This window comes from Aquarana catesbeiana, linkage group LG05, assembly GCF_042186555.1.
Source record: "Aquarana catesbeiana isolate 2022-GZ linkage group LG05, ASM4218655v1, whole genome shotgun sequence".
Lineage (NCBI taxonomy): Eukaryota > Metazoa > Chordata > Amphibia > Anura > Ranidae > Aquarana > Aquarana catesbeiana.
Genome location: NC_133328.1, coordinates 649078914 through 649105978, shown reverse-complemented (window position 1 = coordinate 649105978; position 27065 = coordinate 649078914). Strand labels below are relative to the sequence as shown.

Genomic DNA, 27065 nt, shown 5'->3' with positions numbered 1-27065 from the left:
CATGCCCCTTCTTGGGTCCTTTTGGTAAAAAAAAAAAAAAAAAGAGTCTGATCCTCGGATCTCCGCTGATCTAGACAGATAAACCTTGACCGCCCGGACAACGTCCAAAGAATGCAGTCGTCTCTCTTCTGGCGAACGAGGCTGAGAGAAAAAAGAAGGCAAAATAATGTCCTGATTTAAATGAAAGGCCGACACCACCTTTGGCAAAAAGGATGGAACAGGTCGTAACACGACTCTGTCATGGTGAAGGATCAAGTATGGTTCCCTGCACGAAAGGGGCGCCAACTCCGACCTCTAACCTAGGCGATAGCTATCAGGACGCTAGCTTGCGCGACAGCAAGTCTAATGGATTTTCCTTAATAGATTCAAATGGTTGTTTCTGTAACACAGACAGCACTAAGTTCAAGTCCCAAGGACACATAGGTGACCTAATGGGGGGAAGCAAGCGAGTTGCCCCTTGCATAAAAGTTTGGATCAGTGAATGGGAGGATAAAGGCCTTTGGAAGAATACTGATAGGGCCAAAACCTGACCTCTGATTGTACTCAAAGCCAATTTGATTTCCACAGCTGACTGTAGAAAAGAGAGAATTCTCCCAATCATATATTTCCGAGGATGCCATTTGCTGGCTTCACACCAACCATCATAAGTCTTCCAGACCTTATGATAAATCTTCCTAGTGACAGCTTTTCTAGCATTCACTAGGGTAGACACCACTGGTCCCGAGATGCCACGTTCCTTTAACACCCTGGCTTCAATAGCCATGCCGTCATATTTAGAGATGTAAATTGGGGTGGAAAATAGGACCTTGACACAGTAGATCTGGACGACGTGGAAGCGTCCATGGCCCGTCTATAGTCATTCTCACAATCTCCGAGAACCAGGGCCTTCTGGGCCAGGCTGGTGCCACCAGAGTGACTGGAACCCCCTCTCTCTGAATCCTGCATAACAAATGTGGAAAGAGAGGGATCGGAGGGAAAGCATAAACCAGGGAGTACTGGCTCTATAGAACGATCAGAGCATCTGCTCCAATTGCCAGAGGATCTCTTGTTTGAGACACAAACTGCTGTAGCTTGTTGTCGAACCTGGATGCCAGTAGGTCGACCTCCGGCCATCCCCAATTTCCGTGAACATCTCTGAGTGTAGGGATCATTCCCCCCCGGGCAGATCTGCTGGCGGCTGAGAAAATCTGCCTTTCAGTTCTCTTTCAGATATGGACTGTCGATATCATTGGCACATGTCCCTCTGCCCAGGCTAGTATGTAGTTCACCTCCTTGAGAGCTGAACGACTCCTGGTACCACCTTGGTGGTTTATATAGGCCACTGCCATGGCATTGTCAGACCGAACCCTAATGGGGCAGTTCTGAAGCTCCACCGTCCAGGACCGCAGGGCCAGACGTACTGCCCATAATTCTAGGTTGTTGATGGGCTGGGTCTGCTCTGTCCCTGACCATTTCCCCTGAGCTGTGAGCCCGTCTAGGGTCACTCCCCCAGCCTGAGAGACTGGCATCTGTAGTCAGTACTTTCCAAGTTACCGGGAGAAAGAATTTTCCCTTTTGCAGGTTCTGATCCTGCAACCACCAGTTTAGGCTTAAGCATGCCTGAGGAGATAAGCACAATGGATAATACAGGGCTTTTCTTCCTCTGTTCCAAGCCAACAAGATGTCTTGTTGTAAAGACCTGGAATGGAACTGGGCATAGGGCACTGCCTCAAAGGAGGATACCATCCTCCCCAGAAGACTCATACAAAGCTGCATGGAGGGTTGTCTGGTGCCCCTTATCTGACATACCTGATCCTTCAGGGCACAGATCCTTATGGGTGGCAAGAATACTCTTGCTTGAACCGTGTTTAGAATCAGACCTTAATATCTTAGACTTTGAGCTGGTCTCAAGGCTGACTTTTCGGTATTTATGATCCAGCCTAAGCTTTCCAAATACCCCACTGTGTATATTATGCTCTGTGATGTCTGAGCAGGAGGTCGTCCAGATACCCCAGCACCAGGATCCCTTGGGCCCTTCAAAGACCCAGTACTAGTGCTAGGACCTTTGTGAACACCCGAGGAGCTGTAGCAAGCCCGAAGGGAAGAGCCACAAACTGAAAATGACTTTCCTCTACTGCAAAACGTAGGAACCTCTGATGAGGCTGAAAGACAGGTACGTGTAAGTACGCATTCTTTATATCGATGGAGGCTAGAAAGTCTCCCCTCTGGAGTGAGGTTACTACTGAGTGGACAGACTCCATCTGAAAGGACCAGGGGCGGACTGACCATTCGGTCACTCGGTCGCCGACCGAGGGCCCGACGTCAGGAGGGGCCCCATGAGCTGCTCAGTCAGCAGCGGAAAAAAGCCGCCCGTCGCACCGCACGAAAACCCTGTCCTCCCGGTCGCCGCGGCCAGCCCGCTGCCAGAGCAGACCTCGGCTTAGGATGAGAGAGGCTCTGTCAGCAGGGAGGGGCGGGGCAGGGAGCTCCACTGACGCTCTGGCCCTGCCCTGCCCCGCCCCTCCTCATGTAGTCTGAGTCTGTATAGAGCGTCTCTCCTGCACTTCTGAGAGCTCCGCTCTGGACCACAAAAATCCCCGCCCCTACCGACGAAAGCCCCGCCCCCTACCGACGAAAGCCCCGCCCCCTACTGACGAAAGCCCCGCCCCCGGACCTCTGAGAGCGGGAGGTGAGCCCGACTGGTCAGGTAGGTCCTTCTGCCTACCGTAGATACCCGGCCTGTAGACCCCTTTTTTTTTTGCTAAAGCATCCCTGGAAATGTTGTTTATCCCCCTGTATAGCTTTGCATTGCTGAAAGTTTGAATTTTAAAACTGGCTACCTGGTCATCTCCTGTAGTCTCATCCTCAGTCTGGTTATCTCCTATAGTCGCATTCGCAGTCTGGTTACTTCCTGTAGTCGCATTCGCAGTCTGGTTATCTCCTGTTGTCGCATTCGCAGTCTCTGGTTATCTCCTGTAGTCGCATTCACAGTCTCTGGTTATCTCCTGTAGACGCATTCGCAGTCTGGTCATTTCCTGTAGTCGCATTGGCAGTCTGGTCATTTCCTGTAGTCGCATTCGCAGTCTATGGTTATCTCCTGTAGTCACATTCGCAGTCTCTGGTTATTTCCTGTAGTTGCATTCGCAGTCTCTGGTTATTTAATGTAGTCGCATTCGCAGTCTCTGGTTACTTCCTGTAGTTGCATTCGCAATCTGGTTATTTCCTGTAGTCGCATTCGCAGTCTGGTTACTTCCTGTAGTCGCATTCGCAGTCTGGTTATTTCCTGTAGTCGCATTCGCAGTCTCTGGTTATTTCTTGTAGTCGCATTTGCAGTCTGGTTACTTCCTGTAGTCGCATTCGCAGTCTGGTTATTTCCTGTAGTCGCATTCGCAGTCTCTGGTTATTTCTTGTAGTCGCATTCGCAGTCTGGTTATCTCCTTTAGTCGCATCCTCAGTCTCTGGTCATCTCCTGTAGTCGCATTCGCAGTCTGGTCATCTCCTGTAGTCGCATCCCCAGTCTCTGGTCATCTCCTGTAGTCGCATTCGCAGTCTCTGGTTATTTCCTGTAGTCGCATCCCCAGTCTCTGGTTATTTCCTGTAGTCGCATTCGCAGTCTGGTTATTTCCTGTAGTCGCATTCGCAGCCTCTGGTTATTTCCTGTTGTCGCATTCGCAGTCTGGTTATCTCCTGTAGTCGCATCCCTAGTCTCTGGTTATCTCCTGTAGTCGCATTCGCAGTCTGGTTATCTCCTGTAGTCGCATTCGCAGTCTGGTTATTTCCTGTAGTCGCATCCCCAGTCTGGTTATCTCCTGTAGTCGCATTCGTAGTTTGGTTATTTCCTGTAGTTGCATTCGCAGTCTCTGGTCATCTCCTGTAGTCGCATCCCCAGTCTCTGGTTATCTCCTGTAGTCGCATTCGCAGTCTGGTTATTTCCTGTAGTCGCATTCGCAGTCTGGTTATTTCCTGTAGTTGCATTCGCAGTCTCTGGTTATTTCCTGTAGTTGCATCCCCAGTCTCTGGTTATTTCCTGTAGTCGCATTCGCAGTCTCTGGTTATTTCCTGTAGTCGCATCCCCAGTCTGGTTATTTCCTGTAGTCGCATTCGCAGCCTCTGGTTATTTCCTGTAGTCGCATTCGCAGCCTCTGGTTATTTCCTGTAGTCGCATTCGCAGTCTGGTTATTTTCTGTAGTTGCATTCGCAGTCTGGTTATCTCCTGTAGTCGCATCCCTAGTCTCTGGTTATCTCCTGTAGTCGCATTCGCAGTCTGGTTATTTCCTGTAGTCGCATCCCTAGTCTCTGGTTATCTCCTGTAGTCGCATTCGCAGTCTGGTTATTTCCTGTAGTTGCATTCGCAGTCTCTGGTTATCTCCTGTAGTCATTTATGATATCTATGGCTATGCATATTTATTGAATCCATATTGAGCGCTATATTTGATTGGCTGTTTGCTTCTGCTTAGGCCTGGCAAACACGCACAATCGCACATGATGATGACTTCATCATCATGTGCGTGATTGTGATTGTGCGTGTGTGCCAAGCAGAAGCAGCCAATCAAATATAGTGCTCAATATGGATTAAATAAATATTGGGAAGAATGTTCCTTACATTGGTGATCAGTGGGAAGAATGTTCCTTACATTGGATGTCAATGAGAAGAATGTTTCTATACATTGGTGGTCAGTGGGAAGAATGTTCCTTACATTGGTGGTCAGTGGGAAGAATGTTCCTTACATTGGTGGTCAGTGGGAAGAACGTTCCTTACATTGGTGATCAGTGAGAAGAATGTTCCTTACATTGGTGGTCAGTGAGAAGAATGTTTCTATACATTGGTGGTCAGTGGAAAGAATGTTCCTTACATTGGTGGTCAGTGAGAAGAATGTTCCTTACATTGGTGGTCAGTGAGAAGAATGTTCCTTACATTGGTGGTCAGTGAGAAGAATGTTTCTATACATTGGTGGTCAGTGGGAAGAATGTTCCTTACATTGGTGGTCAGTGGGAAGAATGTTCCTTACATTGGTGGTCAGTGGGAAGAATGTTCCTTACATTGGTGGTCAGTGAGAAGAATGTTTCTATACATTGGATGTCAGTGAGAAGAATGTTCCTTACATTGGTGGTCAGTGGGAAGAATGTTCCTTACATTGGTGGTCAGTGGGAAGAATGTTTCTATACATTGGTGGTCAGTGGGAAGAATGTTTCTATACATTGGTGATCAGTGAGAAGAATGTTCCTTACATTGGTGATCAGTGGGAAGAATGCTCCTTACATTGGTGGTCAGTGGGAAGAATGTTTCTATACATTGGTGGTCAGTGGGAAGAATGTTCCTTACATTGGTGGTCAGTGAGAAGAATGTTTCTATACATTGGTGATCAGTGGGAAGAATGCTCCTTACATTGGTGGTCAGTGGGAAGAATGTTCCTTACATTGGTGGTCAGTGAGAAGAATGTTCCTTACATTGGTGGTCAGTGAGAAGAATGTTTCTATACATTGGTGATCAGTGAGAAGAATGTTCCTTACATTGGTGATCAGTGTGAAGAATGTTCCTTACATTGGTGATCAGTGAGAAGAATGTTCCTTACATTGGTGATCAGTGGGAAGAATGCTCCTTACATTGGTGGTCAGTGGGAAGAATGTTTCTATACATTGGTGGTCAGTGGGAAGAATGTTCCTTACATTGGTGGTCAGTGAGAAGAATGTTTCTATACATTGGTGATCAGTGGGAAGAATGCTCCTTACATTGGTGGTCAGTGGGAAGAATGTTTCTATACATTGGTGGTCAGTGGGAAGAATGTTCCTTACATTGGTGGTCAGTGAGAAGAATGTTTCTATACATTGGTGATCAGTGAGAAGAATGTTCCTTACATTGGTGATCAGTGGGAAGAATGTTCCTTACATTGGTGATCAGTGGGAAGAATGCTCCTTACATTGGTGGTCAGTGGGAAGAATGTTTCTATACATTGGTGGTCAGTGGGAAGAATGTTCCTTACATTGGTGGTCAGTGAGAAGAATGTTTCTATACATTGGTGATCAGTGGGAAGAATGCTCCTTACATTGGTGATCAGTGGGAAGAATGCTCCTTACATTGGTGGGAAGAATGCTCCTTACATTGGTGATCAGTGGGAAGAATGTTCCTTACATTGGTGATCAGTGAGAAGAATGTTCCTTACATTGGTGATCAGTGAGAAGAATGTTTCTTACATTGGTGATCAGTGGGAAGAATGTTCCTTACATTGGTGATCAGTGAGAAGAATGCTCCTTACATTGGTGATCAGTGAGAAGAATGTTCCTTACATTGGTGATCAGTGAGAAGGATGTCCCTTACATTGGTGATCAGTGGGAAGAATGTTCCTTACATTGGTGATCAGTGAGAAGAATGCTCCTTACATTGGTGATCAGTGAGAAGAATGTTCCTTACATTGGTGATCAGTGAGAAGAATGTCCCTTACATTGGTGATCAGTGAGAAGAATGTTCCTTACATTGGTGATCAGTGAGAAGAATGTTCCTTACATTGGTGATCAGTGAGAAGAATGCTCCTTACATTGGTGATCAGTGGGAAGAATGTTCCTTACATTGGTGATCAGTGGGAAGAATACCCCACACATTGGTGATCAGTGGGAAGAATGCTCCTTACATTGGTGATCAGTGGGAAGAATGCTCCTTACATTGGTGATCAGTGAAAATGATATAAAGTTAATAAAAATAATTAAAAAAAAAATGTAAAGCACCCCCATGATCCCCACACATGCTCTATATGAAAAGCTTTACGTAGGATGAGCACATGTATGTAAACGTGTCTATAGACGCAAATGCTGGACACGGGAGCCCACCTGCAAGGTAACCCCCCGGGAGAGCGCTTCTCCTAGGGAGTTATCTGATGTGGGGAGGAGCCGCGAGAGCCACCCCCAGATGTCAAGGTTCGGGGCCATTCTGTGCAAAACGAGCTGCACAGTGGAGGCAAGTATGATATGTTTGTTATTTAAAAAAAGTGCAAAATGTAGGTGGGGATTTGTGTGGGTGTGGCTTGAGTGTGGGTGGGAACACATGAGCGGGGACAGGGGGCCCCAGGATCTCCTATTGCCCGGGGGCCCCATGAGTTGTCAGTCCGCCCCTGGAAAGGACTGTATCAAAAGATACTTGTTCAGGGACCTTAGGTCTAAAATGGGCCTTGTATCTGCGTTTGGTTTCTGAACCGTAAACAGGTTTGAGTAAAACCCTGTGCCCCTTTTGAATGCAGGAACCTCTACAATCACTCCTTGATGTAGATAATGTAGTGCCTGAAGCAATAAGTTTGTTTTTGGAGGATCCGAGGGAACGCTGGATCTTAGAAACCTCTGAGGGGGAACCCCCCCCTAACTTCAGCTTGTAACCGTGAGATATAATTGAGGTGACCCACTCGTCCTGAATTGTTGTTTTCCAAATGTCCGCAAAGTGCAGCAGGCTTCCCCCCCACCCGATGGAGTGGGTGCGTCCCCTCAAAAGGAGGGCTTGGTGCTGCGTTTAGAAGAATTTTGGACCCAGGGCCTTTTCTGGCCCTGGCCTTGCGGCTTGCCCTTGGCCCTAGCGCCCTGTTGGCGGTGGAACCGCCCTAACGCTGAGACATTTGAGGAAGCAATCCCTGGGTTTTTAAACGAGGAACGTTTGGTGCTTTTCTTCACAGGAGGTAGAGAACTCTTCCCTCCAGAAATCTTTTGGATATATTTTTCCAAGTGATCACCGAATAAACGTTCCCCATGAAACGGGAAACCAGCCAATAACTTTTTACAAGGAAGCTCGGCTGACCAGTCCTTAAGCCATAAAAGTCTGTGCATATCTACAGAAGAGAGAGCCCAAGGAGAGACCTGCTGTATTGAATCCTTTAAAGCATCAACAGCAAAACACAGCGCTCGAGCAATATCTGTCTTACTTTCAGGCAGATCATCCTCCTGGTTAGGCCTGTCAGGCCGTCTGATCTGATCCTTTACAGACTGGAAGATACCAATTGCTGCAACGGCTGGCTGAATAGCTGAACTGGTCAAAGAAAAGGAAGCCTTTAATAATAACTCCAATTTCTTGTCAACAGGGTCTTTCAAGCCCTGTGCGTTATCTACCAGACAAGTTAAGTTCTTGTTTAAGGAAGAGACTGCTGCATCTACGGGTGGCATACTCCATTTTTTGACAAACTTTTCATCCATGGGATATTAAAGGGAAAACCTTTCAGGAGGCAAAAAAGTCCTGTCAGGATGTTCCCAATCAGCGTACACCGCCTGTTTCAACTGGGAGTGTAGCGGGAAAGTTTGTGCGACCTAAAAAGGTCTCAGAGATCCCAAGGAGGACCAGGGGGGCTCAGTCACCTCTGCAAGAGGCAACTTAAAGGCAGAACGAACCACTTCGGTCAGAGTCAGGATCAAAAGCCTCTGCGACTGAGAGGCAGACATTGACTGGATATCTTCTTGCCCAGATTGCTCGGAAGCAGACTCATCTGCTGGGCGCTCCATCGAATCCTGAGCTTTCAGCTCTTCCCCATCCTCAAACCATTCCTGCTCCAGACGAGGGACTCCGGGGAGGGGGATCTGTCACGCTTCCTGCCACCCTGCGGGATTGGAGGCAATCATGCCGGTGTCTTGCCAAGAAAGTTCCCCCGATAAGGACCCCCTTGTACTGCGCAGGCGTAGCGCTTGCGCAGTACGAACGACTAGGAGCCGCCGAAAATAGCCGAAGCTGAAAATCTTCAATCAGCTGTACACGGCGCCTGCGCCCTGGGTCCAGGTTCAAGCCCCACCATCCAAGTGGACCTAGAGGGAGAATAAAAAAGTGGCGAGCGAAGTGGGGCCGTGTCCGAATCGTGGCGAGCGAAGCGAGTCCACAAGGGGCCCTCTTACAGGCGCTGTGTACAGCTGATTTCTATTCTATTCGCCTTTGGCTATTTCCGCCGGCTCCTACTGCGCAGTAGAGGGGGGTCCTTATCCGCCGAGGGGAACTTTCTCGGCAGAACACTGGCAATCCTGTGCTCTAATATGGCTAGGTCTGGGGACAGTTCATCCTTGGTGATAACGGGTGAAGCAGCAGCTTTGACTGTAGGCACAATACCAGATAGGCGCAGCGGCTCAGATTGCCCGGGAGCCTCTGGTCCTTCAGGGGATACAATACTAGGGATACAACTAGGTTCATCAGGAACTACTGACGACATTAGTGTGCCCTCCCCTGTGGTGTTAGTCCCACTCCTCTTTTTGGAAGACATTCAAAGCCACAAACAAAGGGTACTTGGGTGTAGTATAAAAACATCTCAGAAGGGAGACCCTTTAATAGGGCTCACCAAGCCCCTATGTAACAAACCTGCTAAGCACCTTTAGCCTGCCAAGCAACACCTGGTGACTCACGTGACCCGGGTAAGGAGAAATTAACCACTACAATTGTCTGTTCAGAGCCTGCTCTGTGTCCCCCAGCTGCCTTCTGGCAGCACCACATGCTTGGCATACACAGCTTAAATAAGCTGGGTGTGCACTGAAACATTCTATGCGTGTGTGCGCACACAAGTGCGCGGTCCTGGCGATCGGGCGTGACTGTATTCGTGTATGACGCAAATCTTTGTGTGCCCAGAAAAAGGCAACGGCCCATGTGCGGCGAAGCCGCGCGTGCCAAGGCCGCCAAATAAACAAACTGCTGAGCCCAGCGGCGCTCTTGCAAACGCACGTGCACCATGGTGAACCAAGGTGAAATGGCGCACCGTCGTGCGCCATCATACAGGTAAAAAACAGCCAGACAAAAGCAAAAAAGGTACACTTTGCAAACACCCACAGCTAGCCCAGAACTCCCCCGTATGGTCACCGCACACAGGTGTCCAGCCTTTAGCTAGCTTGACTGATTGTTACAATCACTGGGACCCCCCACAATAATAAAATAAAGGGGTTTCACTTACCCGTCCAGGCGCAGGGCCACTCAGAAGCTAAGGGCCCAATCTTCACCCTTCACGGCGGGTTCCTGTAACTTGGACCTTTAAGGACTGGGTACCTTTCATGTTTAGGGTCCACTCCCTTGGACCTGTACAGCACCCTGCAGGTCCAACGGAGTGGACCCTGGAGTGGAAATCCCGCAGGGCCCAGCGCCCAGAGGTCCCATTACAGGCAAAACCTCACAGGATCTTAAGTGTTCTTTGCGAGGCTCGGGTACCATTTATATAAGCATACAAGCCTGTGTCAAATGGATCCGATCGGTCAATCCCTTGATTTATTTTTGGAACCATTTGTGGAACTAAACACCTGGAGCTCAGAGAGCTCAAACAAACCGTGCCATCCACCTTGCAGACACTGGTAAAAAACGAAAGTACTTCCTGTATGGGAGGGGTTATATAGGGGATCACTTCCTGTCTGAAGACCTTTGGTCTACCAGTGTCCATTCACCTGATGATGGAGTATAACCCAGCAGGTAATGAATATTAGCCTGACTCTGTGTCCCATGATGTATGAAAAAGAAAAATAAGTATTATCACTACTATTATTTATTATTTATTATTACTAATATTACTATAACGGCCACACGGTGCGAACCAAACCCATTTTTTTTTAAACAAACAAACTCTTTATTGGGTATACAAAGGTTAGGAGGAATACAATAGACTCCGGTACATAATGTTACAGATGAATGGGAGCATCGAAGGGTCACCCAACATTGAAAATCCTCTCCGAAGTTATCTCTCTTAGCACAAATCCCCCCTCCCCCATCCTCTCTTCTAGCACCCCCCCATTACCCTTCATAGCACAAATCCCCTTAATAGTAATACCAAATAATAACATTTAATAAAAATAATTATCATTTCTACAATTTTTTATTATTACCATCTTTTATTATTATTATTGTGATTATTATAATTAATATTACTAATAATAATACTACCAAATAATAATTAATAAAAAAAATAAGTATTATCACTACTATTATTTATTATTACTATTTATTTTTATTATTATTACTAAAAACGGCCACGTGGTGCGAACCAAACCCAAACTCATTTCTTTTTTTTTTTTTTTTTAAACAAACAAACTCTTTATTGGGTATACAGAGGTTAGGAGGAATACAATAGACTCCGGTACATAATGTTACAGATGAATGGGAGCATCGAAGGGTCACCCAACATTGAAAGTCCTCTCCGAAGTTATCTTTGGAAAAATGACAATAATATAGTGACCTGCGTGCCGCTGGGTACAAATGATAGAGATAAAAGTGAAATACACAATAATGTGCAGTATAGAGGGTCACCTATACATATAGACATCACTCAGGAGGTTGCTGGTCCTTCCTCCGTGTAGGTAGAAGCTACGAAGGTCTAACCACCCATCCCACATTTGGTGATATTTAGCCGGCATTTTCTGTGTATATAGGTGACCTTTTTATAGGGCGAGGAAAGGTAGACAACCACCATCCAATCCCGTACTGTGGTCCCAAGATCATTTCTAGTGACATCACTATATCAAATCCCCCCTTTATCCTTCATGGCACAAATCCCCCCCCCCCAGCCTCTCTTCTACCCTGAACCCCCCCCCCCATTTTCCTTCATAGCACAAGTCCTAACCCCCCCCCCCTCCGTATCCCCTCTCTATCACAAATCCCCCCATAATCCTTCAAAGCACAAATCCCCCCCCCCCAGCCTCTCTCCTAGCACAAGTCCCCCCCCCCCTCCTCTCTCCTTGCACAAATCCCCCCATTACCCTTCATAGCATAGCACAATCCCCCCCCCCCCCCCGTCCTCTCTTCTATCACAAATCCCCCATTACCCTCCATAGCACAAATCCCCCCCCCCCCCAATCCTCTCTCCTTGCACAAATCCCCCCATTTCCCTTCATAGCACAAATCGCCCCCCCCCCCCCATACTCTCTTTTATCACAAATCCCCCCATTACCCTCCTTAGCACAAATCCCCCCTCCGCCCAATCCTCTCTCCTTGCACAAATCCCCCCATTACCCTTCATAGCACAACCCCCATCCTCTCTACTAGCACAAATCCTCCCATTACCCTCCATTGCACAAATCCCCCCCCCCCCCATTCTCTCTCCTAGCACAACCCCCCCCCCCCATCCTCTCTTCTATCACAAATCCCCCCCCCCCCCATTACCCTGCATAGCACAAATCCCCCCTCCCCTCAATCCTCTCTTCTATCACAAATCCCCCCATTACCCTTCATAGCACAAATCCCCCTAATAGTAATACCAAATAATAACATTTAACAAAAATAATTATTACTACTACTATTTTTTTATTATTACTAGCTTTTATTATTATTATTGTGATTATTATAATTAATATTACTAATAATAATACCAAATAATAATTAATAAAAAAATAAGTATTATCACTACTATTATTTATTATTACTATTTATTATTATTAATATTAATAAAAACGGCCACATGGTGCAAACTCATTTCTTTCTCTTTTTTTTTTAAACAAACAAACTCTTTATTGGGTATACAGAGGTTAGGAGGAATACAATAGACTCCGGTACATAATGTTACAGATGAATGGGAGCATCGAAGGGTCACCCAACATTGAAAATCCTCTCCGAAGTTATCTTTGGAAAAATGACAATAATATAGTGACCTGCGTGCCGCTGGGTACAAATGATAGAGATAAAAGTGAAATACACAATAATGTGCAGTATAGAGGGTCACCTATACATATAGACATCACTCAGGAGGTTGCTGGTCCTTCCTCCATGTAGGTAGAAGCTACGAAGGTCTAACCACCCATCCCACATTTGGTGATATTTAGCCGGCATTTTCTGTGTATACAGGAGATCTTTTTATAGGGCGAGGAAAGGTTGACAGCCACCATCCAATCCCGTACTGTGGTCCCAAGATCATTTCTAGTGACATCACTATATAAAATACCCCCTTTATCCTTCATAGCACAAATCCCCCCCCCCCCCAGCCTCTCTTCTACCCTGACCCCCCCCCCCCCCCATTTTCCTTCATAGCACAAGTCCAAGCCCCCCCCCCCCCCCCCATCCGTATCCCCTCTCTATCACAAATCCCCCCATTATCATTCAAAGCACAAATCCCCCCCCCCAGCCTCTCTCCTTGCACAAATCCCCCCATTACCCTTCATAGCACAATCCCCCCCCCCCCTCCCCCATCCTCTCTTCTATCACAAATCCCCCCATTACCCTTCATAGCACAATCCCCCCCCCTCCCCCATCCTCTCTTCTATCACAAATCCCCCCATTACCCTCCATAGCACAAATCCCCCCTCCCCCCAATCCTCTCTCCTTGCACAAATCCCCCCATTATCCTTCTTAGCACAAATCCCCCCCCCCCCATTACCCTTCATAGCACAACCCCCCCCCCATCCTCTCTTCTATCACAAATCCCCCCATTACCCTTCATAGCATAGCACAATCCCCCCCCCCCTCCCCCATCCTCTCTTCTATCACAAATCCCCCCATTACCCTCCATAGCACAAATCCCCCCTCCCCCCAATCCTCTCTCCTTGCACAAATCCCCCCATTATCCTTCATAGCACAAATCCCCCCCCCCCCATTACCCTTCATAGCACAACCCCCCCCCCCCCCAATCCTCTCTCCTAGCACAAATCCCCCCTCCCCCCAATCCTCTCTCCTTGCACAAATCCCCCCATTATCCTTCATAGCACAAATCCCCCCCCCCCCCATTACCCTTCATAGCACAACCCCCCCCCCCCCCCATCCTCTCTTCTATCACAAATCCCCCCATTACCCCCCTTAGCACAAATCCCCCCTCCCCTCAATACTCTCTTCTATCACAAATCCCCCCATTACCCTCCTTAGCACAAATCCCCCCCATCCTCTCTTCTAGCACCCCCCCCTCCCATTACCCTTCATAGCACAAATCCCCCCCATCCTCTCTTCTAGCACCCCCCCCCCCCCCTCCCATTACCATTCATAGCACAAATCCCCCTAATAGTAATATCAAATAGTAACATTTAACAAAAATAATTATTACTACTACTATTTTTTAATTATTACTAGCTTTTATTATTATCATTGTGACTATTAGAATTAATATTACTAATAATAATACCAAATAATAATTAATAAAAAAAATAAGTATTATCACTACTATTATTTAATATTACTATTTATTATTATTAATATTAATAAAAACGGCCACATGATGCGAACTCATTTCTTTCTTTTTTTTTTTTTTTAAACAAACAAACTCTTTATTGGGTATACAGAGGTTAGGAGGAATACAATAGACTCCGGTACATAATGTTACAGATGAATGGGAGCATCGAAGGGTCACCCAACATTGAAAATCCTCTCCGAAGTTATCTTTGGAAAAATGACAATAATATAGTGACCTGCGTGCCGCTGGGTACAAATGATAGAGATAAAAGTGAAATACACAATAATGTGCAGTATAGAGGGTCACCTATACATATAGACATCACTCAGGAGGTTGCTGGTCCTTCCTCCGTGTAGGTAGAAGCTACGAAGGTCTAACCACCCATCCCACATTTGGTGATATTTAGCCGGCATTTTCTGTGTATATAGGAGATCTTTTTATAGGGCGAGGAAAGGTAGACAGCCACCATCCAATCCCGTACTGTGGTCCCAAGATCATTTCTAGTGACAGCCCTCTTGTCCTTTTCTCCATACCGGGCCCCGGCGTTGTCACCCTGTTATATGTGCTACAAGTGACCACACTGACACACATGACAGACATGGTCCATCATTGTCCAGAGCGGAGATACGCAGCCAACACTGGAGTGAATACATGTCAGGAAGAGGCCGGAAGGAGCTGGAGGAGATCAGCAGCATTGGGATGGGGAAAAGAAAGACTAAACAATGTTGAAACTTTACTTGATGGAAAAATTGGAAATTGTTTATGGTAAACATGAACAAAACGTTACCCATTTGGGGTTGCATTTACTTTAATCTCCTCCTATCTCCCCAAACCCAAACCAACGTATCTCATGTGGAAGAAACATCCTTCATGTCTGATAAAAACTTCCTCTGCTGAAAATGAGGAACGTCCCACCTACATGGGGGTGGTTGGCAGGTGCGATGTGCCGGAGGTTGCCGATGTCTCACCTGTCTCCACCACACACAGTGCAGAACCAGAATGACCAGGAGGAAAATGGCGGCACAGGTAAACCTCAAGGTTCCTGGTGGGGGGAGATGTCTCCATGCACTTGCTTCCCTCTCAGGTTGGATGGTCTGTACAGATTCTGTAGACACGATGGAAGACATGAAGACATTGGTATTATTACTATTACCTGAGTGATGGGAGAAGATCAACACATTATATAAATATTCTAACCAGCACCACCAAGTGTTCAGACCAGGGGAACGGCAATGGGGTCCTTCTTTACTCACCTTGTTCCACCCTTGGGCTACCCCAATTTTCTGGGTTCCCACCAGGGGCAGACTGACAACTCATGGGGCCCCCGGGCAATAGGAGATTATGGGGCCCCCAGGCAATCAGAGATTATGGGGCCACACAGTATACACACACACATAGTATAAAATCACATAGTATACACATACATGTACATACAGTATACACAGACATGTTTCTATTGGCTGAGAAGGTACTAGAGAGGTGGGGCAGCTATAATCTCTGGATTTTTAGACCAAAAGGATGTCGGTAAGGGAGATTTCAGAGACAGTTGTAAAAAAAAACAGATTTTTACATACTGTCCCTGGTTTTACTGAGGCTGGCAACCCTGATGGGGCCCCCTAGTGGCCCGGGGCCCTCGGGCAGTGCCCAAGTGGCCGAATGGTCAGTCCGCCCCTGGTTCTAACAAGCCCCTGGGCTCCTCTACACACCAGAGAATACAGGTTAGACATGTGCAGTTCATTTGGTTCCAAACTGAAATTCGGACTCATTTTTTGTTATTTGAAAATTATCCAAATTTCCGAATTACAATAGTAACTAATTTAAACAAATCTGAAATAACGAATATATACACATATATACATACATACATACATACATACATGCACGCACACACTATGTTGTCAAAAGTATTGGGACGCCTGCCTTTACACACATGAACTTTAATGACATCCCAGTCTTAGTCCGGAGGGTTCAATATTGAGTTGGCTCCACTCTTTGCAGCTATAACAGCTTCACCTCTTCTGGGAAGGCCGTCCACAAGGTTTAGGAGGGTGTCTATGGGAATGTTTGACCATTCTTCCAGAAGCATATTTGTGAGGTCAGACACTGATGTTGGACAAGAAGGCCTGGCTCACAGTCTCTGCTCTAATTCATCCCAAAGGTGTTCTATTGGGTTGAGGTCAGGACTCTGTGCAGGCCAGTCAAGTTCCTCCACCCTAAAACTCGATTATCCATGTCTTTATGGACCTTGCTTTGTGCACTGGTCCAAATCATTTGGTGGAGGGGGGATTAGGGTGTGGGGGGGGGGATTATGGTGTGGAATTGTTTTTCAGGGGTTGGGCTTAGCCCCTTAGTTCCAGTGAAGGGAACTCTTAAGGCGTCACCATACCAAGACATATTGGATTATTTCATGCTCCCAACTTCGTGGGAACAGTTTGGGGACGGCTCCTTCCTGTTCCAACATGACTGCCCACCAGTGCACAAAGCAAGGTCCATAAAGACATGGATGAGTGAGTTGGGGGTGGAGGATCTTGACCGGTCTGCACAGAGTCCTGACCTCAACCCGATAGAACACCTTTTGGATGAATTAGAGCGGAGTCTGCAAGCCAAGCCTTCTCGTCCAACATCAGTGCCTGACCTCACAAATGCTCTTCTGGAAGAATGGTCAAACATTCCCATAGACACCCTCCTAAACCTTGTGGATGGACTTCCCAGAAGAGTTGAAGCTGTTATAGCTGCAAAGGGCGGAGCCAACTCAATATTGAACCCTACGGACTAAGACTGGGATGTCATTAAAGGTCATGTGTGTGTAAAGGCAGGCGTCCCAATACTTTTGGTAATATAATGTATATATGTTCTGTCCTATATCACAGTACAACAACCCCACCATGGCATGTTTGGCAGGACACAAGTCCGGGTCATAGAACCGGTTAGTAAAGTATCTCCTCAGCTAATGGCCATCATAACGTGAATTCATTAAAGAAATCCAACTAATGGCTATCATTCTATCATTGCAGCATTTAGTGGAGGGTGAGAAACCAGACACCGGTATATGGCCCCCCCGGTCGTAAAAATTTTAGCAGAACAGTGAAAAGCAATCCACATTCCTTTCTGTTTTTTTTTTTTATTTGGAAATGCCAGGGCCAAAATCCACATAGAATTCATAAAACCTGATAGGATAAAGTTACATTCATAACAAAAATATAACTGGAGATATAAGAAAAATCAAAGTCACCTACGGGGAAATTAAAAAAAAAAAAAATTCACATCGAAATTTTTCAGTGAAAAGATTATGTAGATTTGCTCTGTGCAAACAGGGCGAAATATTTTTTTTTTCCCTTTGCTGTGTTTTTCTTTGGATTTCAAACAGAAAATACATCATTTGGCTACTAGATGGCGCTAAACATCCTAGGAAATTATTTTAGTACTTATTTTATTTTATTTTATTTTTATTTATTTCAGGTACTTATATAGCGCCGTCAATTTACGCAGCGCTTTACATATATATATTATACATTCACATCAGTCCCTATACCCTCAAGGAGCTTACAATCTAAGGTCCCTAACTCACATTCATACCTATACTAGGGCCAATTTAGACAGGATCCAATTAACCTACCAGCATGTCTTTGGAGTGTGGGAGGAAACCGGAGTACCCGGAGGAAACCCACGCAGACACAGGGAGAACATGCAAACTCCAGGCAGGTAGTGTCATGGTCGGGATTCGAACCAGCGACCCTTCTTACTGCTAGGTGAGAGTGCTACCCACTGCGCCACTGTCACCATCTAGTGGCCAAATGCAGTATTTTTGTATTTTAAATCAACGAAAAACATTCGTCCAGCACAGGAAATCGCCTAACAACATTCGTTTTTAGTCCCATTCGCGCAAAACAAATGTACATACACTTTTACAGGAGGCTTGGAAGACTCGGGGGGGGGGGGGGGGCACTGGTGGACTCTTTAAACTTTCATGGGAGGAACTGCAATGCAAAGTTTGTTTAAATACACCGCAAAGTGTCTGACTTTTTTTTTTATATATTCAGTTAGACGATTGTTATGAATGTAATTTTATCATATCAGGAATTATATGTACATTTTGGTCCTGGCACTTACCAGAATGTAGATACGCCTCCTTGGGTAACAAACGCCCCAATATTACGAAGTGCGGAGGACTGATGGGACACATGACCCCTCCTGACAAAGCCACATTTACAAATAATACACTTCTAGAACTTCTGAAGCTTTGACGATAAAACCCGGAAGCTGATTGGCTTCTATGTAAGGCTGCACCAGATTCTGTGTGCTCCAATTTTAGTCAATCTTCCCTACAGAGAACAACTGTATCCATCAAAGATGGTCAACACACATGGAGTGGACGAACCCTACATTGAAGGTTCCAGAATCCACAATAAAACACACACAAGACATGTTCTGGTAGGCTTTCCATGTAGTCCCGGCCTGGTACCTACCTGTGCTGTTTGGAGGTCCCTCTGGGTCCTGCACGGACAGCATTATGGTTCTTGTCTCATTGAGTTCCTGGAAGGCGATGGTGTACAGGCCGCTATCCTCGGGACGAAGGACTCGGAGGAGGAGTGAGGCGTTCTCCGGGAAGAACATGGCTCTGTGCCGGTACTTCTCCACCACAAAACTGTAATCCTGGCACAGCTTCATGGAGGGCGTCATGTTTCCTCTACAGGGGCTCAGCTCAGAAAACACCACCATAGACATCTCGAAGCTCCATATGACCCTCAGGTTGACCGGAGGGTGAGGCAGGACGTAGGTGACCGGCAGCAGCACCGATTCTCCAACTTTGGCCCGTACGGGCTCCTGGGGGACCAGAATGACGTGGGCCCCGGTCACACCTGGAACGAGAGGACCGGCATACTGTCAACCAATGAGAAAAATTATTCTTGGGTCCAATGGAATTTAAATTATTGAAGGCTTCAGAGAGCCATGGTGAGCCCCAATGAACACATCAAAGTTTAGCAGTCTTGCAAGGGCCCCATCCATGTGATCCAACAGCTATGGTATGGTCCCTATGGCTCTACCAGTCAGGTACATGTGGAACCATTCATAACAGGCCATAAAAAAATGTCTGCTGTGATCCACTTCACTATTCCGCTCTGTGTAAGCTGAGCCAGAGGTGGGCCCAGACACAAAGTTTTTTGGGGTATCAGACGCCGGACTCTATATAATCCACAGTACATATACTGCAACAGGGCGGCTCATACAGGCAGCATAACCTCCCTGTACATCGCGGCATTCTTCCATGTTCAGGGCGTGCACGCCGGCTCTGATCGGCTTGATCACAGCAGGACTTGGTCAGCAGCCCCAGCCAATGATTCGTGGCCAGGACCTGCTGATCGGCTGCGTCCAATCACAGCCCAGATCCCTGTGTTGACAATCAACACAGAGCTCTATATAGAGAGAACAATCTCTTTGTTTCTTATCCCTGCAAACCAGGGTTAAGTAACAAAGACATCTTTAGCAAAAAAGCAGCACATATCACACACACACTACACATTGTTAGGCACACATATAACCCTTTGATCGCCCTAAATGTTAATCCCTTCCCAGCCAGTGTCATTAGTACAATGACAGTGTATAGTGTTATCACTGATCACTGTATTAGTGTCACTGGTGATGTCAGTGGCAGTTAGTCAGTCTGCGCCCCCTCCCTGCTGATCACTGGCATTAGTGTGTATATATGTGTGTGTGTGTGTATACCGTATATATATATATATATATATATATATATATATATATATATATATTATATAAATAAAAAATTCCAATATACTGTGTATATATATATATATTACACACACATATACAGTATCTCACAAAAGTAAGTACACCCCTCACATTTTTATAAATATTTTCCTCTATCTTTTCATGTGACAACACTGAAGAAATGACACTTGTCTACAATGTAAAGTAGTGAGTGTACAGCTTGTATAACAGTGTAAATTTGCTGTCCCCTCAAAATAACTCAACACACAGCCATTAATGTCTAAACCGCTGGCAACAAAAGTCAGTACACCCCTAAGTAAAAATGTCCAAATTGGGCCCAATTAGCCATTTTCCCTCCCCGGTGTCATGTGACTCGTTAGTGTTACAAGGTCTCAGGTGTGAATGGGGAGCAGGTGTGTTAAATTTGGTGTTATCGCTCTCACTCTCTCATACTGGTCACTGGAAGTTCAACATGGCAAAGAACTCTGAGGATCTGAAAAAAAAGAATGGTTGCTCTACATAAAGATGGCCTAGGCTATAAGAAGATTACCAAGACCCTGAAACTGATCTGCAGCACGGTGGCCAAGACCATACAGCGGTATAACAGGACAGGTTCCACTCAGAACAGGCCTCACCATGGTCCACCAAAGAAGTTGAGGTCACGTGCTCAGCATCATATCCAGAGGTTGTCTTTGGGAAATAGACGTATGAGTGCTGCCAGCATTGCTGCAGAGGTTGTAGGGGTGGGGGGTCAGCCTGTCAGTGCTCAGACCATACGCCGCACACTGCATCAAATTGGTTTGCATGGCTGTCATCCCAGAAGGAAGCCTCTTCTAAAGATGATGCACAAGAAAGACAGCAAACAGTTTGTTGAAGACAAGCAGACTGAGGACATGGATTACTGGAACCATGTCCTGTGGTCTGATGAGACCAAGATAAACGTATTTGGTTCAGATGGTGACAAGCGTGTGTGGGGGCAACCAGGTGAGGAGGACAAAGACAAGTGTGTCTTGTCTACAGTCAAGCATGGTGGTGGGAGTGTCATGGTCTGGGGCTGCATGAGTGCAGCCCCCCTGTAGTGTGCTCTTTTGCCTCGATCCCCCTTGTAGTGCGCTCTTTTGCCTCGATCCCCCTTGTAGTGCGCTCTTTTGCCTCGATTCCCCTTGTAGTGCGCTCTTTTGCCTCGATCCCCCCTGTAGTGTGCTCTTTTGCCTCGATCCCCCTTGTAGTGTGCTCTTTTGCCTCGATCCCCCTTGTAGTGCGCTCTTTTGCCTCGATCCCCCCTGTAGTGTGCTCTTTTGCCTCGATCCCCCTTGTAGTGCGCTCTTTTGCCTCGATCCCCCCTGTAGTGTGCTCTTTTGCCTCGATCCCCCTTGTAGTGTGCTCTTTTGCCTTGATCCCCCTTGTATTGTGCTCTTTTTGTCGATTCGTCTTTGATTTATGGCGTGTTTTCTTATTGTTTAACAATGACTTTATTAAAAGAACGAATGAATATATGTTTAATTCGATCAGCTATTTATACTTCAATTCTTGAGAGTAGGCGCGTATTTGGGTCAGGCTGGTGGGGGCCCCAGTGCACTTCTTTCCCAGGGGCCCCCTGATGCTATAAAGACAACCCTGAAGCCAAGGCCCAGTAAAGGGGAGGCCACGGTTTACTACACGCCCTCAACTACTCTGGAGCACCCATGTAGTGGGCTGTCCTACTGCAATCCCCCTCTTGTCCCAGCCCTGACTCTGAGCCCAGGTTGCCCTGGAACCACCCCCTCTCCCCCGGCCTGAGATTGGACAGTAAAAGGAGAAGCAGCAGACTGATGAGCGCATCTCTCTGTCCTTCTGCTCTCTCCTCCTATCAGCATGCACATGAACTGATTGACTCTTTGTCTTGCTTCTCCTTCTTGCTCTAGAGTGGACTTTCTCAACTTTTTCACCCCAGAAGAACCCTAAAATAATTTTCAGGTCTTGGGGAAACCCAGCGGTTACCTTGTAAAAGTAGCAGTGATATCACCACTGTGTCAGAGCTGTGGGAGGGGTCCAGCAAGGCTCCACCCACTGCAGACTTTCTCAGGAGGGGGCGGAGACAAGACTGGCCCCCCTGCACAAGGAGAGAGAGCAGAGCTGCAGGAGGGACCCAGCAAGGCCCCACCCACTACAGAAAACTACAGGAGGGGGCGGAGACTAGCAGCCCCCCTGCACAAGGAGAGAGAGAGCAGAGCTGTGGGAGGGACCCAGCAAGGCTCCACCCACTACAGACAGCTACAGGACTGGGCAGAGACAAGAATATTCCCCCTGCACAAGGAGAGAAAGCAGAGCTGTGGGAGGGACCCAGCAAGGCTCCACCCACTACATAAAAATACAGGAGGAGGTGGAGACCAGCACATCCCTGAAGAAGGAGAGAGAGCAGAGCTGTGGGAGGGACCCAGCAAGGCTCCACCCACTACAGACAGCTATGGGAGGGGGCAGAAACAAGAGCATTTCCCTGCACAAGGAGAGAGAGCAGAGCTGTGGGAGAGGCCAGCAGGCTCCACCCACTATAGAAAACTACAGGAGGGGGGTGGAGACGAGAGCAGTCCCCCTGCACAAGGAGAGAGGGCAGAGCTGCGGGAGGGGCCAGCAGGGCTCCACCCACTATATAAAAACTACAGGAGGGGGGCGGAGATGAGAGCAGTCCCCCTGCACAAGGAGAGAGGGCGGCAGTGAGCGGTGCAGTGAGCGGGTTTTGGATACATTTGAATGTAACCTTTATATAAATCACTGGACAGATGTTGTCGTCTCTGTGGAGAGAGGGGGAGGGGGAATCACTCTGCAGTCTTTGTAATCTGATCTCCCTGCAGTTGATTCTATTTCAGAGCCTCCATAAGCCCTTCGAGGAGCAGTTTTGTCCTCTATATATAATTACTATACAGTTTGCACACCGCTGACCCCGTTACGTGACCCGCCGCTGGGAATTCCCCCGACGCTTGCTCAGGTTTATGTCTGCAGGAAGTGGGCCACTAGAAAGAATATGACAAAATATAAAGAGAACCAGTCAGAGAATGTATAGCAGGGTTGGTTTCCGCACCATTCCGCCCGCTGTGTAGTATATTGTTAGTAAACGTGTGGGAAATGTTCAGACAGTGAACCCGAGAACTAGAGCGAAGGGACACAAATCAATGCAGATAACACCTGGGAGGTGGGGGAGGGTGACCCTGGAAATAACCCCCCTCCCTTCACCATCCCAGGGGCCACACTCGCTTTCACCTCTGACCTCTAGAGCAGGCGGGCCCCTTGCAACCCGACACATACACATTCCATACACCAGCCCGTGAGGCTCCCACCATCAGGGTCGGGACAAGGTATAAAGGCCAAAGGGCCCCCATCCCCCCCAAGGCCAAAGTGTCCCCACTCATTAAAGCGAAAGGGCCCCCCAAAAGAATAGAATAGTAAATAAAGGAATAGAATATAATAGAATGGAATAAAACGGAATGGAACAGAATATAATAGAATAGAAACAAATAAAATAGAATAAGACAGAATAGAAAATAAAAGAATAGAATAAAAAAGGAGAATAGAATAAAACAGAATAGAATAGAAAATTAAAGAATACAATAGAATCAAATAGAACATCTTCTGAAATTCTAATTTTTAGTCAATTCAAAAATAACAAATATATTAAAGCAGATAAAATAAAAATAAAAGAATAGAATAAAATAGAACAAAATAGAATGGAATAGAATAGAAGTGAAAAGAATAAAATAGAATAGAAAATAAAAAAATAGAATAAAACAGAAAATGAAAGAATAGAAAAGGAATAGAATAGAATAAAATAGATAAATGGAGGCCGGGAAAAAAATATTCCCAAACTCCCTGCAAAGGCTGACCTCTACCACATGGTATGGTTGGCTCCACCCCTTCTGCCTGCAGTAAGGACATTGGTGGATGCTGAGTGTTTGGTGAAGGTTGGTTGGCTAGGCACGGAGGTGTTGGGAAGAGGTAAGTCATTACACAACAACTGGAGTCGGAATAGATCATCATCTGCCCTGGTGGCCATCAGATAATTATTGGAATGTGTATAGAGTGTGGAGGGAGTATGAAGAAGAAGCCCCCCGTGTCCGGGTCATCCCCGGGAATAGGGAAAGTCACGCTGTGTTAGCTCTGTATAAGGTAGGTGGGCACTTACCTAAGAGAAGGGCACCAACGAGAACGCCAAGGTGGGAGCGATGAGATCTCATGGTGTCTGCTGACTGACTGCAGGTTACTAGTGAAGGTGCAAAACTCCCCGCAGGAAGGAAATGGCCCCCCCCCGCCACTCACATACACCGTGTATGGCCCGGCACAGAGGATGCGCCCCCAAGTTCTATTCTACAAGAAATCAAGCCATTTCCTGTGCACATTATTAAAGTCACTATACAAGTTTGTAATATCCTGACATGCAGGGCCGTCTTTAATATTGATTGGACCCTGAACAAACATTTTCTCCCCCCCCCCCCTTCCATGAAATGTCGCTCTCCACCTGCTCTGAGACTTACAATAAATAGCACTCAGACTCAAAATCAGTTTTCTGAATAAGATCAGGCAGAGATTGTGACTGGCTGCTAGAGGTTACAGTGTATCATTACCGCTCACTGACTGGCTGCTAGAGGTTACAGTGTATCATTACCGCTCACTGACTGGCTGCTAGAGGTTACAGTGTATCATTACCGCTCACTGACTGGCTGCTAGAGGTTACAGTGTATCATTACCGCTCACTGACTGGTTACAACCCACATTACGGCTCACTGATTATTTAGTAGAGGTTACAGCACATGACTTCTGCTTGTTGATTGGTTGCTAGAGATTACTGCACATCAATACTAGAGAGGTTGCTGGAGATTACTGTATATCCTTACCGCTCAATGATTGGTTGCAAGAGGTTAGTGCACATCATTACTGCTCACTGATTGGTTGCTAAAGGTTACAGCACATCATCTCCTCACTTCCTGCACACCATGGACTGGGGAGGTGAGGGGACCCGTCAATAGACAGAAAACTCTTAAGGATCCTAGGACTCCTAGTGGCAATTCGGGGGGGGGGGTTGATGGGATCAGTGTCAGTGGTGGGGGGATGGGATTAGTTAGGAGGCAGTACACTGTGGCAAATTCTGACGGTTCTTAAATAACGGGGGGCGGGGCCACCCGGTGACCCCGCCCCCCTCTGACGCACGGTGACTTGATGGGACTTCCCTGTGACGTCACGGGGAATGCCACAGGGAAGTCCCGTCATGTCCCGTGCGTCAGAGGGGGGCGGGGTCACCGGGTGGCCCCGCCCCCCGTTATTTAAGAACCGTCAGACGAGGAGACACCGTCACACAGCGGGAGCCTCCCTCCATGCCAGCATGGATGCGGAGCGGCCCGGAGAAGAAAATGAAGAAGAGAAGAAGAGAAGAAGGAAGAAGAGAAGAAGAGAAGAAGAGAAGAAGAGAAGAGCGGGAGCCTCCCCCCATGCCATGGGTGCGGAGCGGCCCGAGGAGAAGGAGATAGAAGACGCCGCGGAGGAGATGCTGGACGAGAACGCCAGAACCAGAAGAACCAGAAGATGAAGGAAGATAGAAGAAAGAAGAAGTATTTAAATAAAGGAATTGTCAAAAACTGTCTCTTGTCATTTTTAACATTTTTGACAGTTTTTTAGTGAAATGGTAGGGGTAAGTACCCCCTTACCATTTCACACAGGGGGGGGGCCGGGATCTGGGGGTCCCCTTGTTAAAGCCCCCCGCCCGCAGACCCCCACAACCACCGGCCAGGGTTGTGGGGATGAGGCCCTTGTCCTCATCAACATGGGGACAAGGTGTTTTGGGGGGCTACCCCAAAGCACCCTCCCAATGTTGAGGGCATGTGGCCTGGTACGGTTCAGGAGGGGGGGGGCCGCACTCTTGTCCCCCCCTCTTTTCCTGCGGCCTGCCAGGTTGCGTGCTCGGATAAGGGTCTGGTATGGATTTTTGGGGGGACCCCACACCGTTTTTTTTTTTTTTGGCGGGGGGTTCCCCTTAGCCACTTGAGCCCCGGACCATTATGCTGCCTAAGGACCAGAGGTCTTTTTTCCAATTTGGCACTGCATTGCTTTAACTGCTAATTGCGCGGTCATGCAATGCTGTACCCAAACAAAATTTGCGTCCTTTTCTTCCCACAAATAGAGCTTTCTTTTGATGGTATTTGATCACCTCTGCGGTTTTTATTTTTTGCGCTATAAACGGAAAAAGACCGAAAATTTTGAAAAAAAATGATATTTTCTACTTTTTGTTATAAAAAAAATCCAAAAAACTCAATTTTAGTCATACGTTTAGGCCAAAATGTATTCGGCCACATGTCTTTGGTAAAAAAAATGTCAATAAGCGTATATTTATTGGTTTGCGCAAAAGTTATAGCGTCTACAAACTAGGGTACATTTTCTGGAATTTACACAGCTTTTAGTTTATGACTGCCTATGTCATTTCTTGAGGTGCTAAAATGGCAACCCCCCCAAATGACCCCATTTTGGAAAGTAGACACCCCAAGGAAATTGCTGAGAGGCATGTTGAACCCATTGAATATTTATTTTTTTTGTCCCAAGTGATTGAATAATGACAAAAAAAAAAATATTTACAAAAAGTTGTCACTAAATGATATATTGCTCACACAGGCCATGGGCCTATGTGGAATTACACCCCAAAATACATTCAGCTGCTTCTCCTGAGTACGGGGATACCACATGTGTGGGACTTTTTGGGAGCCTAGCCGCGTACGGGGACCCGAAAACCAATCACCGCCTTCAGGATTTCTAAGGGTGTAAATTTTTGATTTCACTCTTCACTGCCTATCACAGTTTCGGAGGCCATGGAATGCCCAGGTGGCACAAACCCCCCCCCCAAATGACCCCATTTTGGAAAGTAGACACCCCAAGCTATTTGATGAGAGGCATGGTGAGTATTTTGCAGCTCTCATTTGTTTTTGAAAATGAAGAAAGACAAAAAAAAACATTTTTTTTTTCCTTTTTTCAATTTTCAAAACTTTGTGACAAAAAGTGAGGTCTGCAAAATACTCACTATACCTCTGAGCAAATAGCTTTGGGTGTCTACTTTCCAAAATGGGGTCATTTGGGGGGGTTTTGTGCCACCTGGGCATTCCATGGCCTCCGAAACTGTGATAGGCAGTGAAGAGTGAAATCAAAAATTTACGCCCTTAGAAAGCCTGAAGGCGGTGCTTGGTTTTCGGGGTCCCGTACGCGGCTAGGCTCCCAAAAGGTCTCACACATGTGGTATCCCCGTACTCAGGAGAAGCAGCAGAATGTATTTTGGGG

General features: G+C 46.8%; 1 protein-coding gene across 1 annotated transcript; it reads right to left on the bottom strand.

Moving 5' to 3' along the window:
* Positions 1-13866: 13866 nt before the first annotated feature.
* Positions 13867-24011, bottom strand: LOC141146196 (HEPACAM family member 2-like). Its single transcript, XM_073632925.1, has 3 exons — positions 23935-24011; positions 18515-18907; positions 13867-15153 (listed from the first exon to the last, which is right to left on the bottom strand). The coding sequence occupies exons 1-3, from the start codon at positions 23984-23986 to the stop codon at positions 14897-14899; spliced, it is 702 nt and encodes a 233-aa protein (XP_073489026.1). The 5' UTR covers positions 23987-24011; the 3' UTR covers positions 13867-14896.
* Between the last annotated feature and the right edge of the window lie 3054 nt (positions 24012-27065).